We start from the raw sequence: 23,619 nt of genomic DNA, 5'->3' as shown, positions 1-23,619 counted from the left end.
CCCCATGGTAAAATAACACTTAAGAAAAAAAAAAAAAACTGAAAGAAGGGAGAGAACAAATCATGAGGATATCTGGGAGAAGGGCATTCCAGCAGAGTGAACAGTACGTGCAAAGGCCCTGGGGTAGGAGGATGCTTGTCACATTTGTGAAATAGTAAGGAGGCCAAGGTGGCTGGAATGATCAGAGGGTAAAGTGGTAGAAGATAACGTCAGAGAGATAATGGCAGGTGGAGGCTATCAGGGGATTTTGCTTTTAACTCTGAATGACTAGAAAACAAGACTTGGTCTGATTTACATATACTGTAAAATGATCATTTGGCTGCTGTGCTGAACAAAGAAGAATAGTGAATTTCTGGTAGACAGGTGACACCCATAGGTCCATGTTTCTTGACTGGATACATCTAATGTAATAAAAGGCACTGGAGACTGAGACTCTACACCAATCCCAAAAGCTAAGACTAATGAATACAACAGTGCCGGAAGCTAGAGAGAAATGCCACTGACAAGTGGAGCAGGATTGAGGAAAGCCTCATGAAACACAGAATGTTTCTTACTCCTCTATTACCTGGGCAGTTGACCTTCTTTCTATTCCCTAATGCCACTTCTGAGAAAGCCAGAGTACCTTTGCATCCACTACCCCACCTGCCACTTCTAGCCAAGACATCAACCCTTGAAATCATAGTGGAGGAGATGGCCTTCTGGGAGATGTGGTACTCACGAGCTACGTTATAAAGATGGCAGATGGAGACAGGAATTCTGTAGGGAATGGCAAGGATTGTGATATCTGTGTATTCTATCAACCCACAGATTACAGACTTGGTGGCAGATGTTGGAAAGCATCCGGTATTGTAGAGCTAGCATGAGATGAAAGTCCCTGGGAAGTGGAGCTGAGCTGGGAGAACCCACCAGCAGGTCAGCAACAGAATATCTAGCCATGACCCCTGTGACAGGGAACAGACTTAACGAAACTTGCCTATTTATCGGCACCCAGTCTGTATAGATCCGGCTTCATTTAGGGGTAGGGAAGGGAAAAGGATCCATTTGACATCTATGACAAAATACTGAATGAAATGTATAATAAGAAATATTTGAGCACTTTGCGGATTCCATTACAAATTGTGTCCTTGAAAAAATGTATACAAAGTTAATCACTGAATATCCACAGATAAACACAATATAATCATCACAGCACAGACATCATCAAATAGATTAGCTTTTCACAAGTATTCTTTACAAATGCTATCACAAAGAAGGAAAAACTAAACAGCAAATTTGATCTTCTTTTCATTAATTTAGAGTATCCAAGTATTATAAACTACTAAGGACTATATTAGATATTTCCTGAAGTACTAAGTTATCACTTAACATATTGACCACACTGTTCTGTGAAAGAAACAAAAGTATACCTAAGTGTCTACCTGATCTTTACAAAATGCTTTAAAATTCCAAGAAGATGCCTCAGTCGTTATAACGCAAGTCAGACACGGACAATGCCACAGTAAGGTAGAAGCCTAGACACACAAAACGACTCAGTGGATGAAACTTCGGTACTTCAATTGTTTCAATCAATAGGAATTATGAAAATGTTAACTTTTAGTAACACATATTTTTAATAGTAAGCATAAGTGAAGTTAGAATTTTATTTTTTAACTTTTGATGACTTTTTAAATTTAATTTTTAAGAAAAAGCTTTTGTTCTTTGAGCTTTACAGTCCTTACAAATACCTAACTCATGAGTCAAAAACAACTAATTCAGGGCAAGAAATAGCTACCTTTTAGGAGGAATAATGACAGAGGTATATAAAAGAAATGATAAAAGTAAATAAATTAATAATTAATAATTTAATAATTAAAAGGAATAATGATAAAGATAGCTTCACATCCATGTTACTTTTAGACAGTAGTCTAAAATCTTAAAAAAGTATATACCTCAAAGGAAAAAATGTTATGCATAGTTTCTTATTAAGAAAAAAAAAAGAACCATTCTGATTCTTTCTATGTAAATTATCTCATCTTCAACCAAACACTTCTAAAATGCCTTTTCTTTAATAAGCCATTTTTTATACTTTTTATGTGTATTTAACATGAAGATTTAAACAGATATAAAGACAAAAAGGATAACGGAAATAGAATGTTGTATTCATTTAAAAGATTCATAAGCAGAGATAGCAGAGGTCTTCTGATCAAACTGCCTGGCACCCTGTAAAAGGTACACAAATCATACGTCTTGATTTCCTTTTAGGAAAATAGCAGTTACCATTTAATCTTTGGCTTTTCAGTTAGAATGGAAATTTCAAAAAAAAAAAGAAAGGAGAATGCTGATCGCAGTGTCATTCAAATGTCTCTGTCGAAACACTGAGGTAATTGAGTTATCGCTTAGATTTCCCTATAGGATATTCTAACTGGCATAGAAGCATTTCCTTAATTTGTTGTAGTCAACAAGGACAATGCGATTCTTCCCGTTGCGTCTGTTGTTTTATTGCTTGACAACAAACTGTATTTGCTGTCTTATTACCTCAGAGTAAAAATACATAACTGATTACTCATAATCTGTTACAAAACTGGCTTTGGGAAAATGAAGGATTATTAAACCATTATAGAAACCTTATTGGTTAATCAAGTTTATAATCTTTGTGTCCCCCAGGTCCCTTTTCTTTCTCACAAGGAGAACCCCATGTTGACTGGTTTATCTACTCTTCCCCTTTGAAACCTGAGTGACTGGGGCAAAGCTGACCCTACCCCTAGCTCATGGGATGAGATAACAGTAACCAAACATAAAATAGTAGGAACGAAGAAAGGACTACCATCTCTTTGGCCAGAGATTGGTTTCATTGTCCAGGGTTAAGCTCCTCAGGATTTGTTAGCCTCTTCAGCTAAATTAGCCAGATCAGTCCAGAGGAGCTTTTATTCCATGGCGATGGGAGAGGTCCTCTCTCTGGTCTTTCTCTGATTCTCTGTCTTTCCATTTTTGTGCAAGGTACGAACACGAAAGCAAGTCACCCCAGTTACTCATGTAACTCATGTCAAGAAGGAAGTGCTCATGTCAAGAAGGAAGCAGGTCTGAGTACAGAGCTAACATATCAGAAAGGGCCTGACCCTCCCCTGACTGGGCCCTCCCAACCTTCCGTATCTTGTTACAAGAGTTGAAACACTTCTTTCCGGTTAAAGCCAATTCTGTTTGGAGTTTCTGCAGCTTGCAGCACAAAACATCCTAACTCATTCACAGAGCCTGTATTGAGGAATCGGAATATTCCATATAGACAGATGAATTTTTTTAAAGTTTTATTTCCTTAAGTTTTTTCAGGATTGTCATCTATCCACGTTAAGTCTGTTCAGGCTTCTAAACAGCTTCTGTCTCAGACATTCAGCTCTGAGATCAAAGTTAGAGTCTGAAAGTCAGCGGAGGGAACACTACCAGTCATTAGAAGTCAGCCATATCAAAAGTACACATATAGTTTTGTTCTCTATGTCTGTGAGTCTGTTCCTGTGCTGTATACAGATTCACTTGCATTACTTTTTAGATTCTACATATAAGTCATATCTTATAGTATTGTCTTTCTCTGTCTGACTTACCAAGCATAAGAGGGAGGGGGAGGGACAAATTAGGAGGATGTGATTAACAGATAAAAATTACTATCCATACAATAGATAAGCAGCAGGGATTTACTACCAAACACAGAGAATTATATTCGTTATCTTATAATAACCTACACTGGAATGTAATATGCAAAAAAAACCTAAAAACAAAAAACAGAACACTTTGCTGTATTCCTGAAACTAGCGCAATATTGTAAATCAATTATACGTCAATTAAAAAAAACTGAAAAAAATACATATACAACACTTCTCCTTCCAAATAAAAGACAAAAAAGAGTTTTAGTTTAAAATACTATCTTGGGCTTCCCTGGTGGCGCAGTGGTTGAGAATCTGCCTGCTAATGCAGGGGACACGGGTTCGAGCCCTGGTCCTGGGAGGATCCCACATGCCACGGAGCAACTAGGCCCGTGAGCCACAACTACTGAGCCTGCGCGTCTGGAGCCTGTGCTCCGCAACAAGAGAGGCCGTGATAGTGAGAGGCCCGCGCCCCGTGATGAAGAGTGGCCCCCGCTTGGCGCAACTAGAGAAAGCCCTCGCACAGAAACGAAGACCCAACACAGCAAAGATAAATAAATTAATACACTCCTACCCCCAACATCTTCTTTAAAAAAAAAAAAAATACTATCTAGTCCATATCATAAAAATAATACAAAGAGCAACAATGATGGCATCAATAAGTGCTCACTATGCTATGAATTTTATGTGTATTATCTTTCTTAAAAGCGATATTAGGAAAAAGAGGCCCAGAACCAGGTTAATAACTTGCCCAAAGTCACGAATCTAGTAAGCTCAATATTTGAAATTCAACCACACTTTTTTTAAGAGACCCAAGGCCTACTACATCTTCTTTCAAAGTTATTGGTAACGGAAGTACTGATTACCATGTGCCGGGCATGCTCATGGCGCCTGTGATCTACGCACCCCTCCTCCACACTCTGGTCTGCCAGGTAGGAAGGCTGGGAGGCGGGAACTGCAGGTAGGAGGAGTTACAACAGTCACAGCGCCCCGGTCCCAGCTCTCCCTTCTCACAGGCCTTTGTTCTCCTACCTGAGCTGGTCCAAGTACATTTTCTGGCTCTCTCACAAGTCATCAGGAGCCCTGGCAGGCCACGTTCCTGTAGGAACTTGAGGTTTGAACAAATGAGGCTACCTACCTTGGGCATGTAGACCACCAGATGCCCTGTTGTCTGAGCTCTTTTAGCAGAGCTGCGATCAGGTTTGACTTCTGCAGGAAGGACAAGCTGAAATGGCTGAAAGCAAACAGGAGGTGTGGAGAGTGAGTGCGTATTACACGAGGGGGCTACTTTAAGAGGTGTTTTCATTACAAGTTTAAGATTCACCATTTATTTAAAAAATCTGCTTAGGCTTATTAGGAAAAAAATAAAATATGGGCAATGCTTGATATGCATGAACGATTTTACGAATTTTAATTAATTGTCTGAGGAACAGTTAGTCACAGATCGTGACTGGTCCATTTATGAGAACATGGCTGATAAAGGATTTATAGATGAAACTTCTTGTCATAAAACATCAACACATTTCCATTTTAATGTCTTCAAGCTAACTGATATGAAAGCTCAGAATCAGCAAAAACTACTATTTCAAAAGCGATAAAGTTACAGTTGCTATGAATGTAATCACTGACAATTTTAAATGGGTACATTATTTAAATATAACTTCAAGCATAGGCTACCCATACATGACCATCTTATCAGCTCTGAAAAAAGTACTAACAAAACAAACACAGGTTAAAAATACAAATTTTATCATACCACTCCCGTCATTTAAAATCGTTGTGTCTAAAAAAACAGCACTCTGACTGGGTTTCTCTTTTTCTCTTTTAAAATCACTTAAATCTGTTTTGAGGCAAGCTAGTTTGATTCAAGGCTGAGCTTCTGAAATGGGAACAGCCCATAGGGTTACACTTACCTTTCCCTTGACCATCACTCGCACATAAGTTGGTTGTACATCAACATCGATTAAAGAGGTGTCCATATACCTTCAAAATTCAACAACCGAGTGTTATAATTTTCAAAACCATTTAAAGAAGTGTAAATACAAAGTCCCACTTAAGGGACCATTTTAAGTGAAGAAAGTTTACAATTTCCATGCTAAGCAGGTCTTAGAATATTCATCTTAAATTCATGCCCAGACCGCCGGAAATTCAACATATCAGCAATTTCGTTTTTAGACCCACAGTACACTTGGCATTGATTGCCCCTTACCCCAAAATATCTGTGGCCTGAAACACCAGAGGTTTGCAGAGAACGGCTTGCCATGCTCCTTCATGAATATTTTATTTTAAGCCCCTAAGGCTGACTTGAATAGCCAGGAATGCTGAATCCACTAAGCTCCTGCGTCCTTAGGGCTCTCGATTCCCTGCAGCTGTTCTGCAGCTGCCCCATCCTACCTCTCCCGGAAGACTGGCTCCGCAAGCCCATCCTGCCCAGCAAGCCCAGCCCTCTCCCTCTATGGCAGTGACCTCAGGATTGGGGGCAATTGTTCTCTTACACTTCGCGAGCAGAGGAAAGGTTTAGATTCCACATCACTCGTTAAAATAAGAAGTTTGGCCAAATGATTATTTTTATACGTGTTAAAATATTTGAAAATGCAGCGATGATTCAAAAATCACAAACATCGTGGCAGGTAGGATGATACAGGGGTGACAGGCTCAGGTTTTAGCCACACAGGCTTGTGAGGACTGACTCCACCTTCCCCTTCCTGCTTTATTACCCTGGACCACATTCCTTAACCTTTCTAAGCCTCTGTCTCCTCACCTGTAAAATGAGGATACAAATAGTGCCTATCCCCTAAGATTGCTAAGAAGACACGTGCACCATGCCTAGTACATAGTTAGTGGTAATAAAGCATTGTTACAATTAATGAAAAATTAAAATAATAAAAAGTAGAGTCAGGTTTTCCTACAACTTCACGTTTATCATCTACCACTTTAACTATGGATTACAGATTCTTTTTCGCGCTTAGGGCCGCCTAAAGTTCCTCTGCCCCGACCTACAAGGGTTTTGCATGTGCTGCTCTCCTCTGCCTACAATAATCCTCTACCGTCCTTTGTAGAGCTCGCTACACCTTATCCTTCAATTTTCAGTGCTCACGTCCCTGGCTTTCCCTTTCTCTCCAGCCATCCCCTACACCGCCAACCACCAGACTACACGCACCATTGTTCTCCATCCCTGAACTCTGTCCTTTTCCTGTACGGCACTCTTCTCCCTTTGTAATTACCTATTAGATGCCTGCCTATGTATTGTCTGCCATCCCCACTGGGCCGTAAACCCAGGAGAGCAGGGACTGTATTCAGAACAGGCTGGTTACAGTCTCCCAGTGTGTGGCATGTAGTAGGCATTCTACAGCTATTGGAAGGAATAGAAGCAGGAAGCATACATGAATGAATGAACTTTCATGCATACATCCATGTGCCAATGAAGATAACAAGGAATTTTAGTGTAATAGTTTGGACAGAATCATGTGAATGGAAGGATTTTTCTACTTAGACAGGAGAAATATCACTAGTCCTTGAAAAGGTACATGCACGGGGAAATGAGGAAAGTTTTCATCTGAGGATTAATGTTAAGTAGCTAATCGAGCTAAAAGGAGAAAGAGGTACACGTTCACTGAACTCCAGGAATAAGGCCTAAAAATGGAAAGGACTTAAAAGGATGAAAAAGGGAATGTTTAACTGAAAAACAGCAGAAAGGGAAGCTCAGGGAGTTGGAGCAACAGAGAACATGCAGTCAGCTGGAGGAGGGCTGGAATGGAAGGCAGCGCTTCTTAAAGGCAGGTGACCTGGCAGCAAGTGGGCAGAAGGGCTGTTGGAGGCGCGGGAGACACAGCTGAGTGTGATGAGGGAGGGCTGCACCGAGAGCCGGCCCCCATTCACGCCGGCCAAAGATGGACACACCCCAAGTGCCCGTCAGTGGGTGAACGGATAAACAAAAAGGTGGTCTCTCCATTCAATGGAATATTATTCAGCCAAGAATATGCTACAACATGGATGAACCCTGAAGACATTATACTGAGTGAAAGAAACCAGACACAAAGGCCAGATGTGATTCATTTATATGAAATACCCAGAATGGGCAAACTATGGAGACAGAAAGCAGATGAGTGGTTGCCAGGGGAAGGGGGGAAATGAAGAGTGCCTGCTTACGGGGTACGGGGTTTCCTTATGTGTGAGAAAATTTCCTGGAAGTAGATAGTGGTAATGGGGTCACAACATTGTGAATTTACTGAATGCCACTGAGTTGTACAATTGAAAGGGTTGAAATGGTGAATTTTAAGTTACGTGTATTTTATCACAATTAAAGAAACAAAGTTGGACCTAAGACTGAGGGTTCACATTGTGGCTTCTCCAATTACCATGTTTACTTTCACAAGATTCACTCCCCTTGGGTAATCCCAGGATAACAATCTCTCCCATGCCACTGGGTTACTGAGAAGTTAAATGAGATAGAGCATGTAATAAAATCCCAAAAATAGAAATGCCTTTATTACAACTCATGAATGTAAATGTTCATTGATTCCATCGTCAAAATCATTCATTCATTCATCCATTTACTCCTGTACTTACTGAGCTCCTAATGGGTGTCAGGCACTGTTTTAGGTGTTAGAGACATAAAGAGGTAGGAACAAAAAAAAATAGTTTCTGCCTCAACTACACATTTTTCAAAATACAGGTAAATTGAGAGTTTGTCAGGTAGAAATAAAAAAGCAGGGAGAGGTGGAAGGACGTGCTGAGGCAGGGGTGGTACTGGTCTATACTGGATGGTGAGGCAGAGAGGCCTCTATAATAAAGAGGCCTCTTTACAGAGGCCTGAAGGGCATGAGGACACTGAGAGTGATACAGGCAGAGGAAGGCACAAGGACAAAAGTACTGGGGCATCGGTGGGTCTGAAAGGGCTGGAGAAGCAGAAAGGTCCTGAACGTGGATCCTGAAATCATCAGCAGGACAGAGGAAGTGAGCCAGGACCTGGAATCTTCAAGGAGGGAGGCAGATGGCCCGGGTATCTTTAAATGGCTTCAACAAGGAAGCGTGGAAGGTGACACAGGCTGATGGTGTGAATGTCACAGCTGTGGACAGTTGTGGGTTGGGGAAGAGCAGCTGTCAGGATGTGGGGATGAGGGGTAAGCAAGCAGGGAGTGCGGGGGTGAAACCAGTCAGGATGTAGGACGTGGCCTGGGAAGAGGTGGCAGCCAGTGCTAAAGAGGCCGCTGTTCATGTTTAAGAACTCAAGGGGCTGTGACTGAGAATGAAAATAGCAAGAAATGCCATGAAATAAATGCATAATAAAAGGTCTTTACCTATATACAGCCAGGTCCAGGACGATCTGGTTACGCTTTTCATCATCTCTCAAAGAGAAGTCAAGTCTAAGGAATAATCCATTTGGGGGGGGGGGGGAAGAGGATGTTTTTAGCGATACTTTATAGATAATCCCATCCCAGTATCAAAAGAAAATTTGATAAAAACTATGTCATAATCTTCAACGACAAACTTACTTTGGTAGCTGGTCAATGAAATCTGTTAGTTTAAAAATTTCAACAGAAACCTACAACATATTCATAAATTATTCCTGTTTACATTGTTTCAATATGAGAATCCTGAACTACATAAAAAAAAAAAAAAATTAGCATCGGTGCAGAGACAGAGACACCTGGTGGTTAAAGTTTTCTTTTCCATTTCATTGGGGTTTGCAAGAAGCAAACTAAAACACGGAATTATTGATGGGGAATTACATGTTGCATTTGCTTGCCCTTATCCAGCATTCCATTCCTTAAGTTTTAAGCAGTCTTGTCTTTTTTCTTCTCCTTTCATTGGTGACCTTTCCCTAGCCCCCGGAAGTGCTGAGATGCTGCCCATGACCTATCACTTCCATTTTATAGAAGAAGAAACAGGCTCAGAGAGGCTGACGTAGCTGGGAAAGAGGTCATGTGAGCCTTGGAGGCAGGATTTCAAATCTCAACTGTAGCCTGAGATTGAGTCCTAGGTATAACTTCCATACTGTCGATGTACTGTTCAGAATTACTTGGTTAATTTTATTTTGAATGTTTCACTTATCATATCACTCTGCAAAGTACAATACCCCAACAATATTAAAGAATGTAGGCTAGACTGTTTGGAGAAATGTAACATTGTCCCGCAGGTGTGGCTGCCAGCAGGATGTCTGCTTGTGGCGGTCACTCTCACATGCTTCCAACACTCCTGCCGGGCGGGGCCTCTTCAGGTGCTCAAGTGACCCCTGCATTCTTGATCTCATCTCGGGGCTTTTCTATATGCTTTCTCCTCTGCCTTGATTGCTTATTCCCCCATGTTCCAGCCATCAGCTTAAACTCTCCCTTCATATATCTCCTGAAAGGTAGTTTCAGGGAGGTTTTCTATGGCAGAGACTGATATTCCCCACTGTCTGCTCCCCCTTTATCCATAGTAACAGGGTCCCTGATTTTAATGAGGAATATGGCTCTGCAGGGTAAAGACCACATTCCCCAGCCTCCCTGGCAGCTAGATGAGATCATGTGATTTAATTCCGTAAAGAAAATGCGGCTTGGTGCTTTCCAGGAATTTTCCTTAAGAGAGGGGGTGTGTGCCACTTAACAGGCTATTGCAACCGTCCAGGCAAGAGGAGGCTGACTTCCTCTAAGGTGGTGGCAATGGAGTGAATGAGAAGGGGTGGGATTCTGGTAATTCTGAAGGAAGAGCTCACTGATAACAGGAGGGAGAGAAGAATTGAGGATGAATCCGAGGTTTCGGTCTTGATACCCAGTGGATGCTCACTCCTGAGCTGGAGGACCTCTGAGGGCCTGACGGTACGTGGTTGTGGGGATAGAAGTGAGGATGTCTGTTTTAGCCACGATAAGCCTACGACACATAGTTTATATCCACACAGGAGAGCAGATAGCTAGGCGCATATACAAGTCTTGAGCTCAGGGAAGAGGTTGGGTCTGGTTGTAAGTAACGGAAGGATAGTGTTGAAATCATGGGATTTGGTGAGATCTCGAAAGAGTGAATGTGGAAAGAGAAGATAGCTGAGGAGTTTGCCCCAGAGCACTCAGGAGACAAGACGGAAAGGATCCAGCAAAGCAGAAGATGAGAAGGTAGTAGGGTCAAAGAATCAGAAGCAAAGGGAAGAACCTGTTTGGAGAAGGAAAGTATGATCAATCTGGGCAAATCTGTTAGGTTAAGTAGATGGCTGAGATTTGAAAAGATGTGACTGAATATAGAAATGATGTGAACATGGAACATAAAAACGATGGGACTGCGGAAGCTTCTGTGGTCTCACTAGGGGCACGCAGAGCCCAGAGGGTCCCCCACAAGCCCTGCTGTAGCCTGAAGAGAGGCGGTCTCCCCACTAGATTTTTAAGTTCCTTGAAGGCAGAAATCTGTCATATTCACTTCTGTATCCCCAGGGATTAGCATCATGTGTTGTGCTGCATTCATGACTTCTGGATAAGGAAGGGGTGTGTGTGTGTGTGTGTGTGTGTGTGTGTGTGTGTGTGTGTGGTGGGGTGAGGTGGGGGTGAGCTTATGAACTTGATCATGGAAACCACTAGAAATGGGCTAGCATGGGCAAGTCAGACACACCACCTATTACCTACGTGGCCTTGGGCAAGTCATTCACCTCTCAGTTCAAGTTTTTGACCTGTGAAGAAGAAATACTGCCTACCACACAAGACTGCTGTGAAGGTGACGTGAATGATGCCTAGGAGTGATTTAGGACAGCACCTCTTCTATTGTGGTAACAGCACAGCAAACGAAATGATCAAAGTAAACAGGTTCTGAGCAATGAAGCCAACAAGATCGAGTTCGTAGGCTTTTTGGTCTGTACTTTGACTAGAAAAGGCCTTTTCCGCCTGCTTTCTAGTTTAAAATTTAAAAACAGCTATAGATACTACTATACATGAGGATCTCCAGTTGGAATATTTTTTCTCTCTCATCAACTCCATTGAGGTATTTATATCAATTTCTTTCCTTAGCTCTCAAATGCTTTGCAGATGTGTTCCAGAGTATAAAGTAGGTGTATAGGAGATTTATCAGTATCCTCAGCCAGCTTGTTCATGGCAGAGTTTTAAAAATTAAGAAACACAACAATAATGCACTTGGAATTTTCAGGCATAAAACTGTACATGGTTCAAAGTTTCAGGAGACACAGAAATAACTAAGATTTCCATACGTCAAGGTCACGTTTTGGATGCCAAGAAAACGAAATATAACATTACACACTTGAAAGCATAATGATGTTCTGCTTTCAAATACACACAAAATGACATTCTTATTAGGCTCATCAAGTTTGTTAAGAGTGGTCAGATATATTCTCTGCAGAGCAAACGTGTCATTGAAACCATCGTATGACCAACACCACACATTCTGCTTCTTCAAGTCTCCACTCGGCCTCACTTACTTGGGCTCATTTACATTCAGGGCTCTCCCATTCTCAGAGATCAGCACCCTGGGTGGTTTCACTTTCTTCTTTTTTTCACTTAATATTAGGGATAGGTGGGAACAAGGGGCGGGAGAGAGAAAAAAATAAACAAAGATAATATAAAAGCAATTAATGTGTGAAACAGTTTAAGAAAAATTAATCAGGTATTTGTGAATACATCAGCAATTCACTGTGATGAAGTCCATTGGTGGGAACTGACAATCGAGCCAAATTTCTGTGTGATTATATCTATATCTGTAAAGCGAAAATGTGACCAAGACAATTTGCCAGATAATTCGAATGGGGGAGAAAACTCCTTTTCATGAGATAGCCACGAATATTTAAATGAGTCTATTTTATGCATGATTTACTCAGCTAACTGTTAATTCCCCATTTGTGTATACATCTACTTTAGTTAAAATTACAGTTTTTAAAATGCCAAATAGAATCTATTTTATAGAAATAAAAATACCAGGACGTAGGATCGACATAAAAGGATGTCTATCACAGCATTACCTACAGTGGCAAAACCTTGGAACCATCAAGAATGTCCATCAATGGAGGAATGATTGGATTGACTGTGGTGCCTTCATGCTATGAAATATTTTACAGCTATTGGAAAATGTGTTCACTCTTTACCTACTCGTCTAGAAAGTTATAGAAAAGTGTTGATGATGATTTAGTGAGAACAAATACATAAAATCTAAGTCCACTTTTGTTTTTAAGAAAAGACCGTCAATACTACGTTTGCATTTATATGACTGTAGCATGTGGAGGAAGTTCTGGTAGGATGGACCCAAGCCTGCTAACTCTTATTACCACGAAGGGGCAGAGATAGGAGGAAAATAAATGGAGCAAAGAGGAAAGATTCATGGAATAACATGAAAGAAAATGTAGAACATAAATTCTGTTTACTTAAACACCTACTGAAAATACATAAAAACTTTAAAAAGGCATATATGGACAAGCTCTAGAAGATCAGACGGACAAATCTGTTTAGATGACGGAACTGCAGGCAATTCTTCATCTTGGATTTCTGTTGTTCTTTTAATACAGATTTTATGTCATTTAGCTTTATTTTATAATGTAAATTTATTCACATTTTTCTGGATCTTAAACATGAACTGTAGTTCATGTTTCCATGAACTACATTATTCTCCATGACACAGGACAATTAGAGGGCATTCAGAAGAGGAAAACATCTCAGGAACCCATTAGATCGTGCAGACTACAGCACACTGAACAGAATGACTTGGATAACTAGTATCTGTAAACCAGGCCAGGCTCTTATTTGACACATTTAAAGTTGTTAAAAAGCTAAGGTCATAGAAACAAAACCCTACCTAAAATGCCAAGATTCATGACATCCTAAAGAAGGGTTAGTAGATAACACTTCAACAAAAAGCTGAAATCAGAAAAAGCAAAGTTTGTGTGTGATAGCTAACACAGATTTAACACAGATAATGGGTAAAACAAGGTACAATCATGAAAATATACTCCATCACTCTCAATGACAGGATAAAATGGAATACCTTAATTTTTCTTGGTCTTTCCGTTGTTTTTCCATATGTCTCAGAGTTTCCAATCTAGATTCGGGGGTATACAAAGAGGGCTTATTCCAGAATTCCAGGTCGTCTTCACCGTTGTCTAATTTCTTTTTCTTACATCCCCCTTCTTGTATTTCTGGTGCCTGGATGTCGTCTTTGCTCTCTTCAGAAGATGGGCTAGAAAAGAACACAGGGCACGTTAAAACCAATAATAATGGATGTTTGAGTTTCATCCTGAATGCTGCCCCTTAAATATCTATATTTTGTGTGTGTGTTATCTTCTTACCTTTGAATGACAAAATGTGTCTGAAAGAGAGCCTATCTGAGCCAAGTTGGAGGAAATTAGTGCCACAGCATTGGGGCAGGCCCACCTCATCTATCACCAGGAATATTGTAGTAATCAGGTTCAAGGGTTCATAGACCTGGCCGATGTGAGTCACCTGGGGAGCTTTATACACAGTACAGATTCCTGGGCTCCCACCAGAGTCTCTCCAGTTGATTTGAAGTGGGGTCCAGGACCCTTGCTTTACAATATTTTGCAGGAGGTTCTGATGATCAGACAAACTCAGGGACCACTGGGCCTTAGCAATCACTCCACCTCCAGTCTTGCACGCTTCAATTCCATCCTCCACCCTGCTCCCAGAGGAATCTTTCTTAAAAATGTAATCATATTATTTCCAGGCTCTTTAATGATTCTCTACCTCTAAAATTCTCCAGTGGGATACATGAGATCGCCCATGGTATGGCCTCTAACTACTCCATTTTTCATGGATAACTTTGGATTTTGTAGCTTTATATGGCAACGGTGCTCTGCTCTCTTTTTTATTCATGTTTTGTGGACTGTCAGAGAATTACATGATGTCTCTGTATGGCATCAAATAAGTATTATATGATAGTCAATATTCATTCAACATGGATTCAAGTAATATTTATTGAGTGTCTTTCTGTGTGCCAGGCACCAGAGAGACAGCCCTAGTCAAGATAGACAGCAACACTACTTACAGGAGACTCTATTCTAGCAGAGAGAAAAGGACATCATTCAAACAGCACACAATTAGGATAGGTTTCTCCCCTCACCTCTCCCTAGAATATGCTCTGTTACAAAATGACATTAAATGAAAAAATCTACAGGAAGCCTTTAGTACCAAGTATGGCAAATAGTAAGTACTCATTAAATGTTAGATTTTGTTATTACTGAAATGAGATGACACAAAATGCTCATTTAGTTGACCTTCAAATAAGATGCTTTTTGAAAGGAGGGACAAAAACTACCAGAATATGAAATTTAAATAGTATAAACGGAACACAGTAAAATCTGCTTAGATACCTTACGTATTATAAAATGCAACTAGACAGTTTTATAAGCAAAATAGAGCAAATTACTGAAAATAAATGCTTTGCCACATAGCTATGGTTCTTTACAGTACTGGAAAAAAAAACAATCTATTAAGGGAATCTGTAATATTCTACAATATTTTAGCTAATGGTCACTGAAATAATTGGTTTCATTCTCATTAAAAAATTTTCTTTGGCAAACAGAAACAAACTCACAGACATAGAAAACAAACTTATGGTTACCAAAGGGGAAAGGTGGGGGGAAGGATAAATTAAGAGTTTGTGAGACAGATACACACTACTATATATAAAATAGATAAGCAACAAGGATCTACTATGTAGCACAGGGAACTATATTCAACATCTTGTAATAAGCTATAATGGAAAAGAATCTGAAAAAGAATATATATAACTGAATCACTTTGCTGTACACCTAAAACTAACACAACATTGTAAATCAGCTATACTTCAATAAAAAATTGAAAAAAAATATGTGGACAAAGTGAGCTTGTTCTAGAAATTCAAGGATGGTTTAATATTGAAAAATCTATTAATGTTAATTCAACACAACAGGAAAACATGATTATCTCAATAGATGCAGAAAAAGCGTTCAATAAAAATCCAGTATCCATGATGATAAAAGCTGTTCATCAACTTGGAATAAAAGAAAACTAACTTAATTCTACCAAAGCCTCACAGGAATCATTATACTCAATGATGAGGAATTGGAAACATTCTTTTAAAAGTCAGGAACAAGATAACGGACACCCATTCTTACCGCTATTATTCTACCTCGTACTGGAGGCTCAGCAGGCACCATAAAAAATAAAAAGCAGAGGTAGAAGGACTGGGAAACAATTTTAAGTTGCTGTTTATTAAAAAAATGGGTTTTTCTACATAGAAAACACAGGATAATCTACAGACTAACTGTTGCATCTTTTTAAAAAGTTCAGCAAGATTGCATAATACAGTATCAGTACACAGAAACCATTTGTCTCTATATACATCAGAAAGACCCAATTAAAAGCCTATTTTGGGGCTTCCCTGGTGGCACGGTGGTTGAGAATCTGCCTGCTAATGAAGGGGACGCGGGTTCGAGCCCTGGTCTGGGAGGATCCCACATGCCGTGGAGCAACTAGGCCCGTGAGCCACAACTACTGAGCCTGCGCGTCTGGAGCCTGTGCTCCGCAAAAAGAGAGGCCGCAACAGTGAGAGGTCCGCGCACCACAATGAAGAGTGGCCCTCGCTCGCTGGAACTAGAGAAAGCCCTCACACAGAAACGAAGACCCAACACAGCAAAAATAAATAAATTAATTAATAAACTCCTACCCCCAACATAAAAAAATAATAAAAATAAAAAAAAATAAAGGAGTACTCCACAAGATGGAATCATTTCAATCAATTAAAAAAAAGCCTATTTTTAAAATCCCATTCTACAAGATACCTAGAAATAAATCTAATAAGAAATGGTGTAAAACCTTTATAGAGAAAAATTATAAAAACTTATTGAAGGACTCAGAAGAAGGTCTAAATAAATAGAGCTATTACAAAGTTCAGCAAGGAAAGAATCAATGTCCTGAAGATGTCAACTTTCCCCTTATTAACGTGTAAACTAAATTCAATTTCAACCAAAATTACACTAGGGATCTGGGAGGAATTTGAATGGCAGATTCTAAAATTCTCACAGAAGAGTAAAAAAGAGTCAAGAAGAGCCAAGATAATTTTGAAACACGAAAATGTCTCCTACCAAAGATCAAGATTTATAGAAATTGAAACCATGTGGAGGTACTCTCATGGAGGAGTCCCGAGAGCCCAGAAATGGGCCCATGAATCACGAGAAGAGGGTATATAATACGGGAGAAGAATAGCACTTTAATCAATAGGGCACAAACAAACAAACCTGTGTGGGAAGTGATTAGCACCCTACCCCACACTGCTGTGAAGTTATTCCAGATAGACAGATATGACACTGGGGTATTGAAAAATTTCATAAACAAGATCAGAAAGTATAAACGTAAGTTTAACTACATTAAGACTTCTAAATTCTATAAAACAAGCACTTATCAAAATTAAACACAAGTCACAGACAGAGAGAAGATACTTGCAAAGCTCATAAGGACTAAAGAATTTGCATCTAGAATATAAAAGAACTATCAATTAGTAAGAAAAAAAAGTACAACTTATTTAAAATAGGTGGAGGTCTTGAATAGAAGAAATCTGAATAGCCAATAAACATATAAGAAGACATTTAAGGGCTTCCCTGGTGGCCCAGTGGTTGAGAGTCCACCTGCCGATGCGGGGGACATGAGTTCGTGCCCCCGTCCGGGAAGATACCACAGGCCACGGAGCGGCTGGGCCCGTGAGCCATGGCCGCTGAGCCTGTGCTCCGCAACGGGAGAGGCCACAACAGTGAGAGGCCCGCGTACCGCAAAAAAAAAAAAAAAAAAAAAAAGAAGACATTTAAGATACTGAAACTCACTCATCATTCTAGAAATTCAAATTAAAACATTAGATGTTATTTAACAACCAACTTGATTAGCCAATGTTTTAAGAGATCACATTATCTACTACTGGCAAAGATTAGGAACTCTCCTATCCTGCTGATATATAAGTTAAAATTAGTACACTTTAAAAAACAACTGGGCAATGCATATAAAGTTGAAAAGATGTTTATAATTAATATGTAGCAATTGCTGAATACACTACAGAAACTTCCGTACTAGAACAAGGAGATGTGTGCACCACTGTCTGAAAAAAACCCACAGATTGTTGGAGCTGGTGCATATTCTGACTGGTCAGGAATAAAGAATTGCTGCTAAATATTTTGAATATGACCTCTGGGATAAACTGTGATTTATTCATTCGATGGAATTTTATTGCACAGTTAGAATGAATGAACTAGTTCTACGTGTCTCATATGCATAAATCTCAAAAACATAATATTGAATGAAAAGCAAAGCTGTAGAAAGATATTCATGCTAAAAAACAACAACAACATGAAACTACTCTTGTTTAAGGAGGCATAATTACATAGTAAATACATTACAATATGGATGGGATCAACATTATACCAAACACACACTAACTTTAGGATGGTGGACACCATGGAGGATGAAAGGAGGAGTGGGATGGGGGAGAAATACTTAAGGAGCTTCTCCTCTATTGATATTTTATTTCTCATTTAAAAATAAAAGATCCAGGGACATCCCTGGCAGTCCAGTGGTTAAGATTTTGCGCTTCTGCTGCAGGGGGTGTAGCTCTGAAACCTGGTCAGGGGACTAAGATTTTGCGTGCTGTGCGGCACGCCCGAAAAAAAAAAATAATGAAGTGAAGTGAAGTGAAATGAAATAAAATAAAATAAGATCCAAAGCAAACATGCGAACTATTGACATTTATTATTAAGCTACCTATTTATTTTTCTAACATTTATGTACATCTGAAATATTTTATAATTATTATTTTCTCAAGCTTAAGAGATTCTGTTACAAAATATTTAAAGCTTTTGTTGTGTGGAATCAAATCACCTGACTATAGGTGCAATTCTCTTAAAATAAGCAAGAATGAAAAATTCATGCTTGTAAAAATGACCAATTAGGGGCTTATTAATCCCATTAAAGATGTATTCATTACATAATTCACAAAACAGAACATCTTATGATGTAATCAAAATTACTCAATTTATAATAATGTGATTTGCATTTAACTTTTCTAAAATATTCCTACTTTATAAATCAAAGTACACCTGTTAATTTATCTTTCCTGTGCATCTTTTAGAGAGATCTGTCTGAAGATAATTTTAGATGCAAATTAAAGTTGCTAGTTTGAAAAGGCTTTAAGGGAGGCAAGCCTTGTCACAGAATTGTCACAAACAATGGGATGAACATACATCGTCTTCACCCAAAATTCACATCATAATTTATTCTTCAAATCAGTTGTCTGGAATATAAGTGAAACTGTGAACACCTTGGGAAGAGAACTTTTTTAACACAAGTTAACTAGAAAGTACACTCTATTAAGTTACATACAGAGTAGTATTTAGTGGTTATTCAATGTTCTTTCCTGCATTGTGGTACATAGAGCCCTTCACAACAGGAAATGAAAGGTTTTTATTTCTGCTCTTTGGTTTTGCCTTGTTGTTTTTACTCATACTGTACAAGTAAGAAGTAAATAAAACAGGAGGATATTGACAGTTTTTTAAAAGAAAAAAAAAAGTTACATACAGAGTAGCACTGATGTCTGTGTACCAACGTCCGTCAAAGCCTGTGTGCCTTCCCTCCCTCTCGCCTTCGTTTTCCTCCTCCTGCAGTTTCCTCTGAGCCTCCTCCTTGTCCTTGGCTCGTTTGAGGCAGTAAGCTTTCTCCTGCTCTCTGATTTGTTGTTCAACTGCTGGAAAGTCCTGTAATGCCTGAATCCTTTCTGAACGCTCAATTTCTTTACCATCCAACCACTGGAATAAAAAACAGCCAACACAGTGCATTTATTCAAAAGTCACCATTTGAATCAGCCCCAAGCAGACTTTGCTTGCAAGATGAGAAATAATAAATTATGCACCTTAGTGATATGGAATTAAAAGCAAAGCAATTAACGGGAAACGTCAGAAACTTTGATCTAAATCAATGTTTACTTCATACAATTAACACAGTTTACAAAGTATCTTTACTGGTAATAATAAGAAGTAGGTCTCCTGTTGAAACTGATTATTAATGACAAGCTCCCAAAATATAGTAATTTTATAACTGCTCACGATGTAAAGAATTTCAGTGCCTCAAGTCCAGTCCTCAATGCTCTCTACGAAAAAGGGCCTCGTACATCACACAAAATTGAGCTCTATTGCAAATGAGCCCATGTTCTACCCTTGACAAGACATGTAGAGTGTATTATTAATTCTTATGGTCACTGTTTCCATCTGGTACCTCTATAGGGATTGTTCCAAATTGAAATATTAAAAACACCAACCCAAAATCTGAAGGTTCAAAGCTACCAATTTAGAGATGCCTACTTATTTACTGAGCCTTTTTCTACAAAGAGAGGTGAGGTATTTAGAAAAGTGTGGTAGGCAGAATAATGGTCCCCCAAGAATGTCCACTTTCTAATCCCTGTGAATGTTACCTTCCATGGTAAAAATGACTTTGCAGATGCGATTAAGTTAAGGATGTTAAAATGGGGAGATTATCCTGGATTATCTGGGTGGGCCGGATGTAATCACATGGGTCTTTATAAAGGAAAGAAGGCAGCAGAAGTGTCAGGGTCAGAGTTAGGGAGAGGTCTGAAGATGCTACACGGCTGGCCTTAAAGATGGAGGAAGGGGCAGGGACTCAAAAATGCAGGCACCCTCTAGAAGCTGAGAAATGCAGGGAAACAAAATTTCCTCTGAAGCCTGCAAAAGGAGCAGAGTCTTGCCAACACCACAATCTTAGATTCTGACCTCCAAAACAAAGAGTATATATTCGTGTTGTTTTAAACCACTGAGTTTGTGGTCATTCATTACCACAGCAAAAGGAAACTAACACAAACAAATACAAAACACACAAAGATGGAGTTAAATATGAATTTAAAAAAATTATCAGGAGCAGTTATGGGCTTCCCTGGTGGTGCAGTGGTTAAGAATCCACCTGCCAACGCAGGGGACACGGGTTCAAGCCCTGGTCCTGGAAGATCCCACATGCCGCGGAGCAACTAAGCCTGTGCGCCACAACTACTGAGTCTGCGCTCTAGAGCCCACGAGCCACAACTACTGAAGCCCACGCGCCTACAGCCCGTGCTCCGCAACAAGAGAAGCCACCACAATGAGAAGCATGCACACCACAGCGAAGAGTAGCCTCCACTTGCCGCAGCTAGAGAAAAGCCCGCGTGCAGCAACAAAGACCCAACGCAGCCAAAAAAATAAATAAATAAAATAAATAAATTAAAAAATAATAAAATAAAAATTATCAGGAGCAGTTAATTAAAAGTCAAAATTATAATGTCACTATTTGGAAAAAAAATAATTTAAAGTAGGTTTTGGTCATAAGAACTCATACGGCTGCTGTAGATGGGCGGCAGAATTGGCTCTGAGCTTGCTGGCGGCCAAAGCAAAACAGAAAAAAATCATCGGTGAGGCGATTTTTGCTTTCTTTACTGAGAAAATATACTCGTTTCTAGCTTCTCTCTAATACTTAGTTCTAAAACATATTTCTAAAGTAGAGTTTCTTAGTGGAGATCTTGAGAGATGTCACGCATTGTTTCTGTAGCAACATGTCCATACATAACAGTCTTCACAAAGCTGTCTCTTCTAAGATCCTTCAGTGAAAGGTGAGGCCATAATGATAAAATCGAATTCAATAAAACCTATTATTTAAGGTGATAAGTAATTGTGGTCTAAGTACTTAGCCTTTTTTTTTTTTTTTTTTTTTGGTAATTAACCTCCTTTAAGCTAGGGTTAAGATCTAAGCAATTCTGGGCCTGTGGTTAAGACTCTGAACTTCCACAGCAGGGGGCGCAGGTTCGATCCCTGGTCAAGGAACTAAGATCCCACATGCTCCACAGAGTGGCCAAAAAAAAAAGATCTAAACAATTTGGAAAATTCTGGATGAATATAATTTCTTTCACTGGAATTTTGATGAACATTGCAAAGAAGGTGATCTATTCTCTTACCTGTATCTGGGATGTAAGGATTTAAGTATTAACTTTATATATATACATATATAGTATTATATATAACATATATATATATATATTTCCTTATACTTGGGTTAAATAAACATTGATATAATTTAGACCTACTGTTTCTAAAAGATTATGACCAATAAACCCCTTGTCACCAATACAGGCAGGAAGCAGATGACCTCATAGGGAACTGATGACAAATTTGAGATGGTGTCACATGTATGCCAGCACCTGTTCTCGGGGCCTTCTTGTTGGATCTCAGGTTTTTGCAGACTTTTGTTAGGTAGTTTTCAAAATTGGCCTAAGTTTTCTTCAGTCCAAAATCACAGCTGAATTCAGAAGGCCTGATGAACTGAGAGATTAAGTTTTAGGCTATGCATTGCAGTATTCCTTGATCTTTAGTCACTTAGAGCTCTTGCAACACAGAGGCAGACTGTCTACGTTTCTTGATAATAATTGCGTGTGTGCTTCAGCAAAGAAGAGAAAGAGAAACTAAGATTTATTGAGGGTCTCAAAGAACTTCTTTAAAGTAGGAATTATTAACCCATTATAGATGAGAAAAATGAGGCATGCAACTCACCGGTAGCAGAGACATGAGTCCTATCCTGGTTTGTCTGCTACAAAACTTTTCCCACTAGGCTACAGTGCCTACTTACCACCTGGAGTGGCTCAGACACTAGGAGGAGGATACTTGAAAAGGGCTGAATCTCCTCACACCTCTTGTGCATGTCTGTCTAAATAACTACTCTGTTGTTATGACTTAAATTGTGTTTCCCCCCAAAAAAGTTATGTTGAAGTCCTGACCCCCAGTACCTCAGAATGTGACCTTATTTGGAAGTAGGGTCCCTGCAGATGTAATCAGTTAAGATGAGATTATTCTGCAGTAGCGTGGGCCCCTAATCCAACATGACTGGTCTCCTTAAAAAAAGATGGGAGTGACACTTCCACAAGCCAAGGAAAGTCAAAGCTTGCCAGGACCCACCAGAAGCTGGGAGAAAGGCATGGAACGGATGCTGCCTCACAGACTCAGAAGCAACCAACCCACACCTTGACCTAGAACTTCTAGTGTCCAGAACAATGAGATAAATTCCTGATGTTCAAGCCACCCCGTTCGCGGAACTTTGTTATGGCAGCCCTAGGAAAATAATACATCTGTTAATGCAACTCCTGTCAAGTGGATCACAAACTTTCAATGGAATGGTAACTAAGACTCTAAAATGTATCAAGCTGTTTTTAAATACTAATAAACACATTTATGAATACCATATTTCAAAGGGAGGCTGTTGCCTGTTGTAACAGCTTATTCAGAACAGTCTTTCTGAAAGGAAAGACTGGACCTGAAGCCTGTACATTAACCCAGACAGAAGCAGTGAGTGTGGTTATGGTGTGAATGGTGGGCTATTAGGTTCAAATCCCACCAGGGTCACTTGCCAGGTGTGTCACCTTAAACAAGGAGCATCAGCTTTCCAAGGCCTGGCTCCCTCATCTCAGAATGGACCTAATCATCTCCCTTCAAGAGGCCGGGAGTATCAGAGATGCTGTGTCCAAAGCACCTGGAACAACCCTGGCCCATGCTTCAGGCACCTGTCTGATGGCTCTCACATACCCCTAGCCCAGGCACTGCAGAGTTGACAGGGGGCCCAGCTGTGATGACAGTCCCTGCACCCTTCCAGGGAGATGGTTCACAGCATCCATTTTCTCTGAAATTCTGGTTCTCATCAGTTCATTTTTTTAGGAAGTCATTGTACAATGATGATCAGCCTGGGTTATGTTTGATCTACTTCATCACTCATTCTACATATATATTCTAGATTCAATTACCTGAATCACTCCTTCTCTTAATCAAAGAAACTTTACATTAGAAGAAATGTATTCTATCAATCCAGCAATTTTGACTACACAGAACACAGCAGTCTAAAAACAAATGTCCTCTGAGGATAGAGGAAAAGGACTGTTAGAAAGCCAGAGCCTCCATGCATTCTCTCTGCGGAAGCAAAATGCTGTCCCTGCTGCTGGAGGGACACCAAAAGGACGTGACCACTGGATGGCCTGCAACTGGACCTGGCCA

The 23,619-nt window shown here is 39.8% G+C and overlaps 1 protein-coding gene across 5 annotated transcripts in view; it reads right to left on the bottom strand.

Annotated features, from left to right (window-relative positions):
• Positions 1 to 23,619, bottom strand: part of LRRC6 (leucine rich repeat containing 6) — a 94,321-nt gene that overhangs the window by 44,903 nt on the left and 25,799 nt on the right. For all 5 annotated transcript variants that reach the window (XR_003793536.1, XR_003793533.1, XR_003793534.1 and 2 more), the window contains exons 5-10: positions 19,127 to 19,353; positions 13,557 to 13,748; positions 12,004 to 12,081; positions 8,912 to 8,977; positions 5,525 to 5,594; positions 4,750 to 4,845 (exon numbers count right to left, since the gene is read on the bottom strand). Coding sequence is in view for 1 of the 5 variants with exons in the window: in XM_029222717.1 (XP_029078550.1) it covers positions 4,750 to 4,845; positions 5,525 to 5,594; positions 8,912 to 8,977; positions 12,004 to 12,081; positions 13,557 to 13,748; positions 19,127 to 19,353 (729 nt within the window). In the remaining 4 variants the exon portion in view is untranslated. The remainder of the gene's footprint in view (positions 1 to 4,749; positions 4,846 to 5,524; positions 5,595 to 8,911; positions 8,978 to 12,003; positions 12,082 to 13,556; positions 13,749 to 19,126; positions 19,354 to 23,619) is intronic.

This window comes from Monodon monoceros, unplaced genomic scaffold (genome assembly GCF_005190385.1).
Source record: "Monodon monoceros isolate NGI ecotype Baffin Bay Population unplaced genomic scaffold, NGI_Narwhal_1 Super_Scaffold_14, whole genome shotgun sequence".
NCBI classification, from domain to species: domain Eukaryota; kingdom Metazoa; phylum Chordata; class Mammalia; order Artiodactyla; family Monodontidae; genus Monodon; species Monodon monoceros.
The sequence above is the reverse complement of the archived record's forward strand: the minus strand, read 5'-3'. Positions and strand labels throughout refer to the sequence as shown.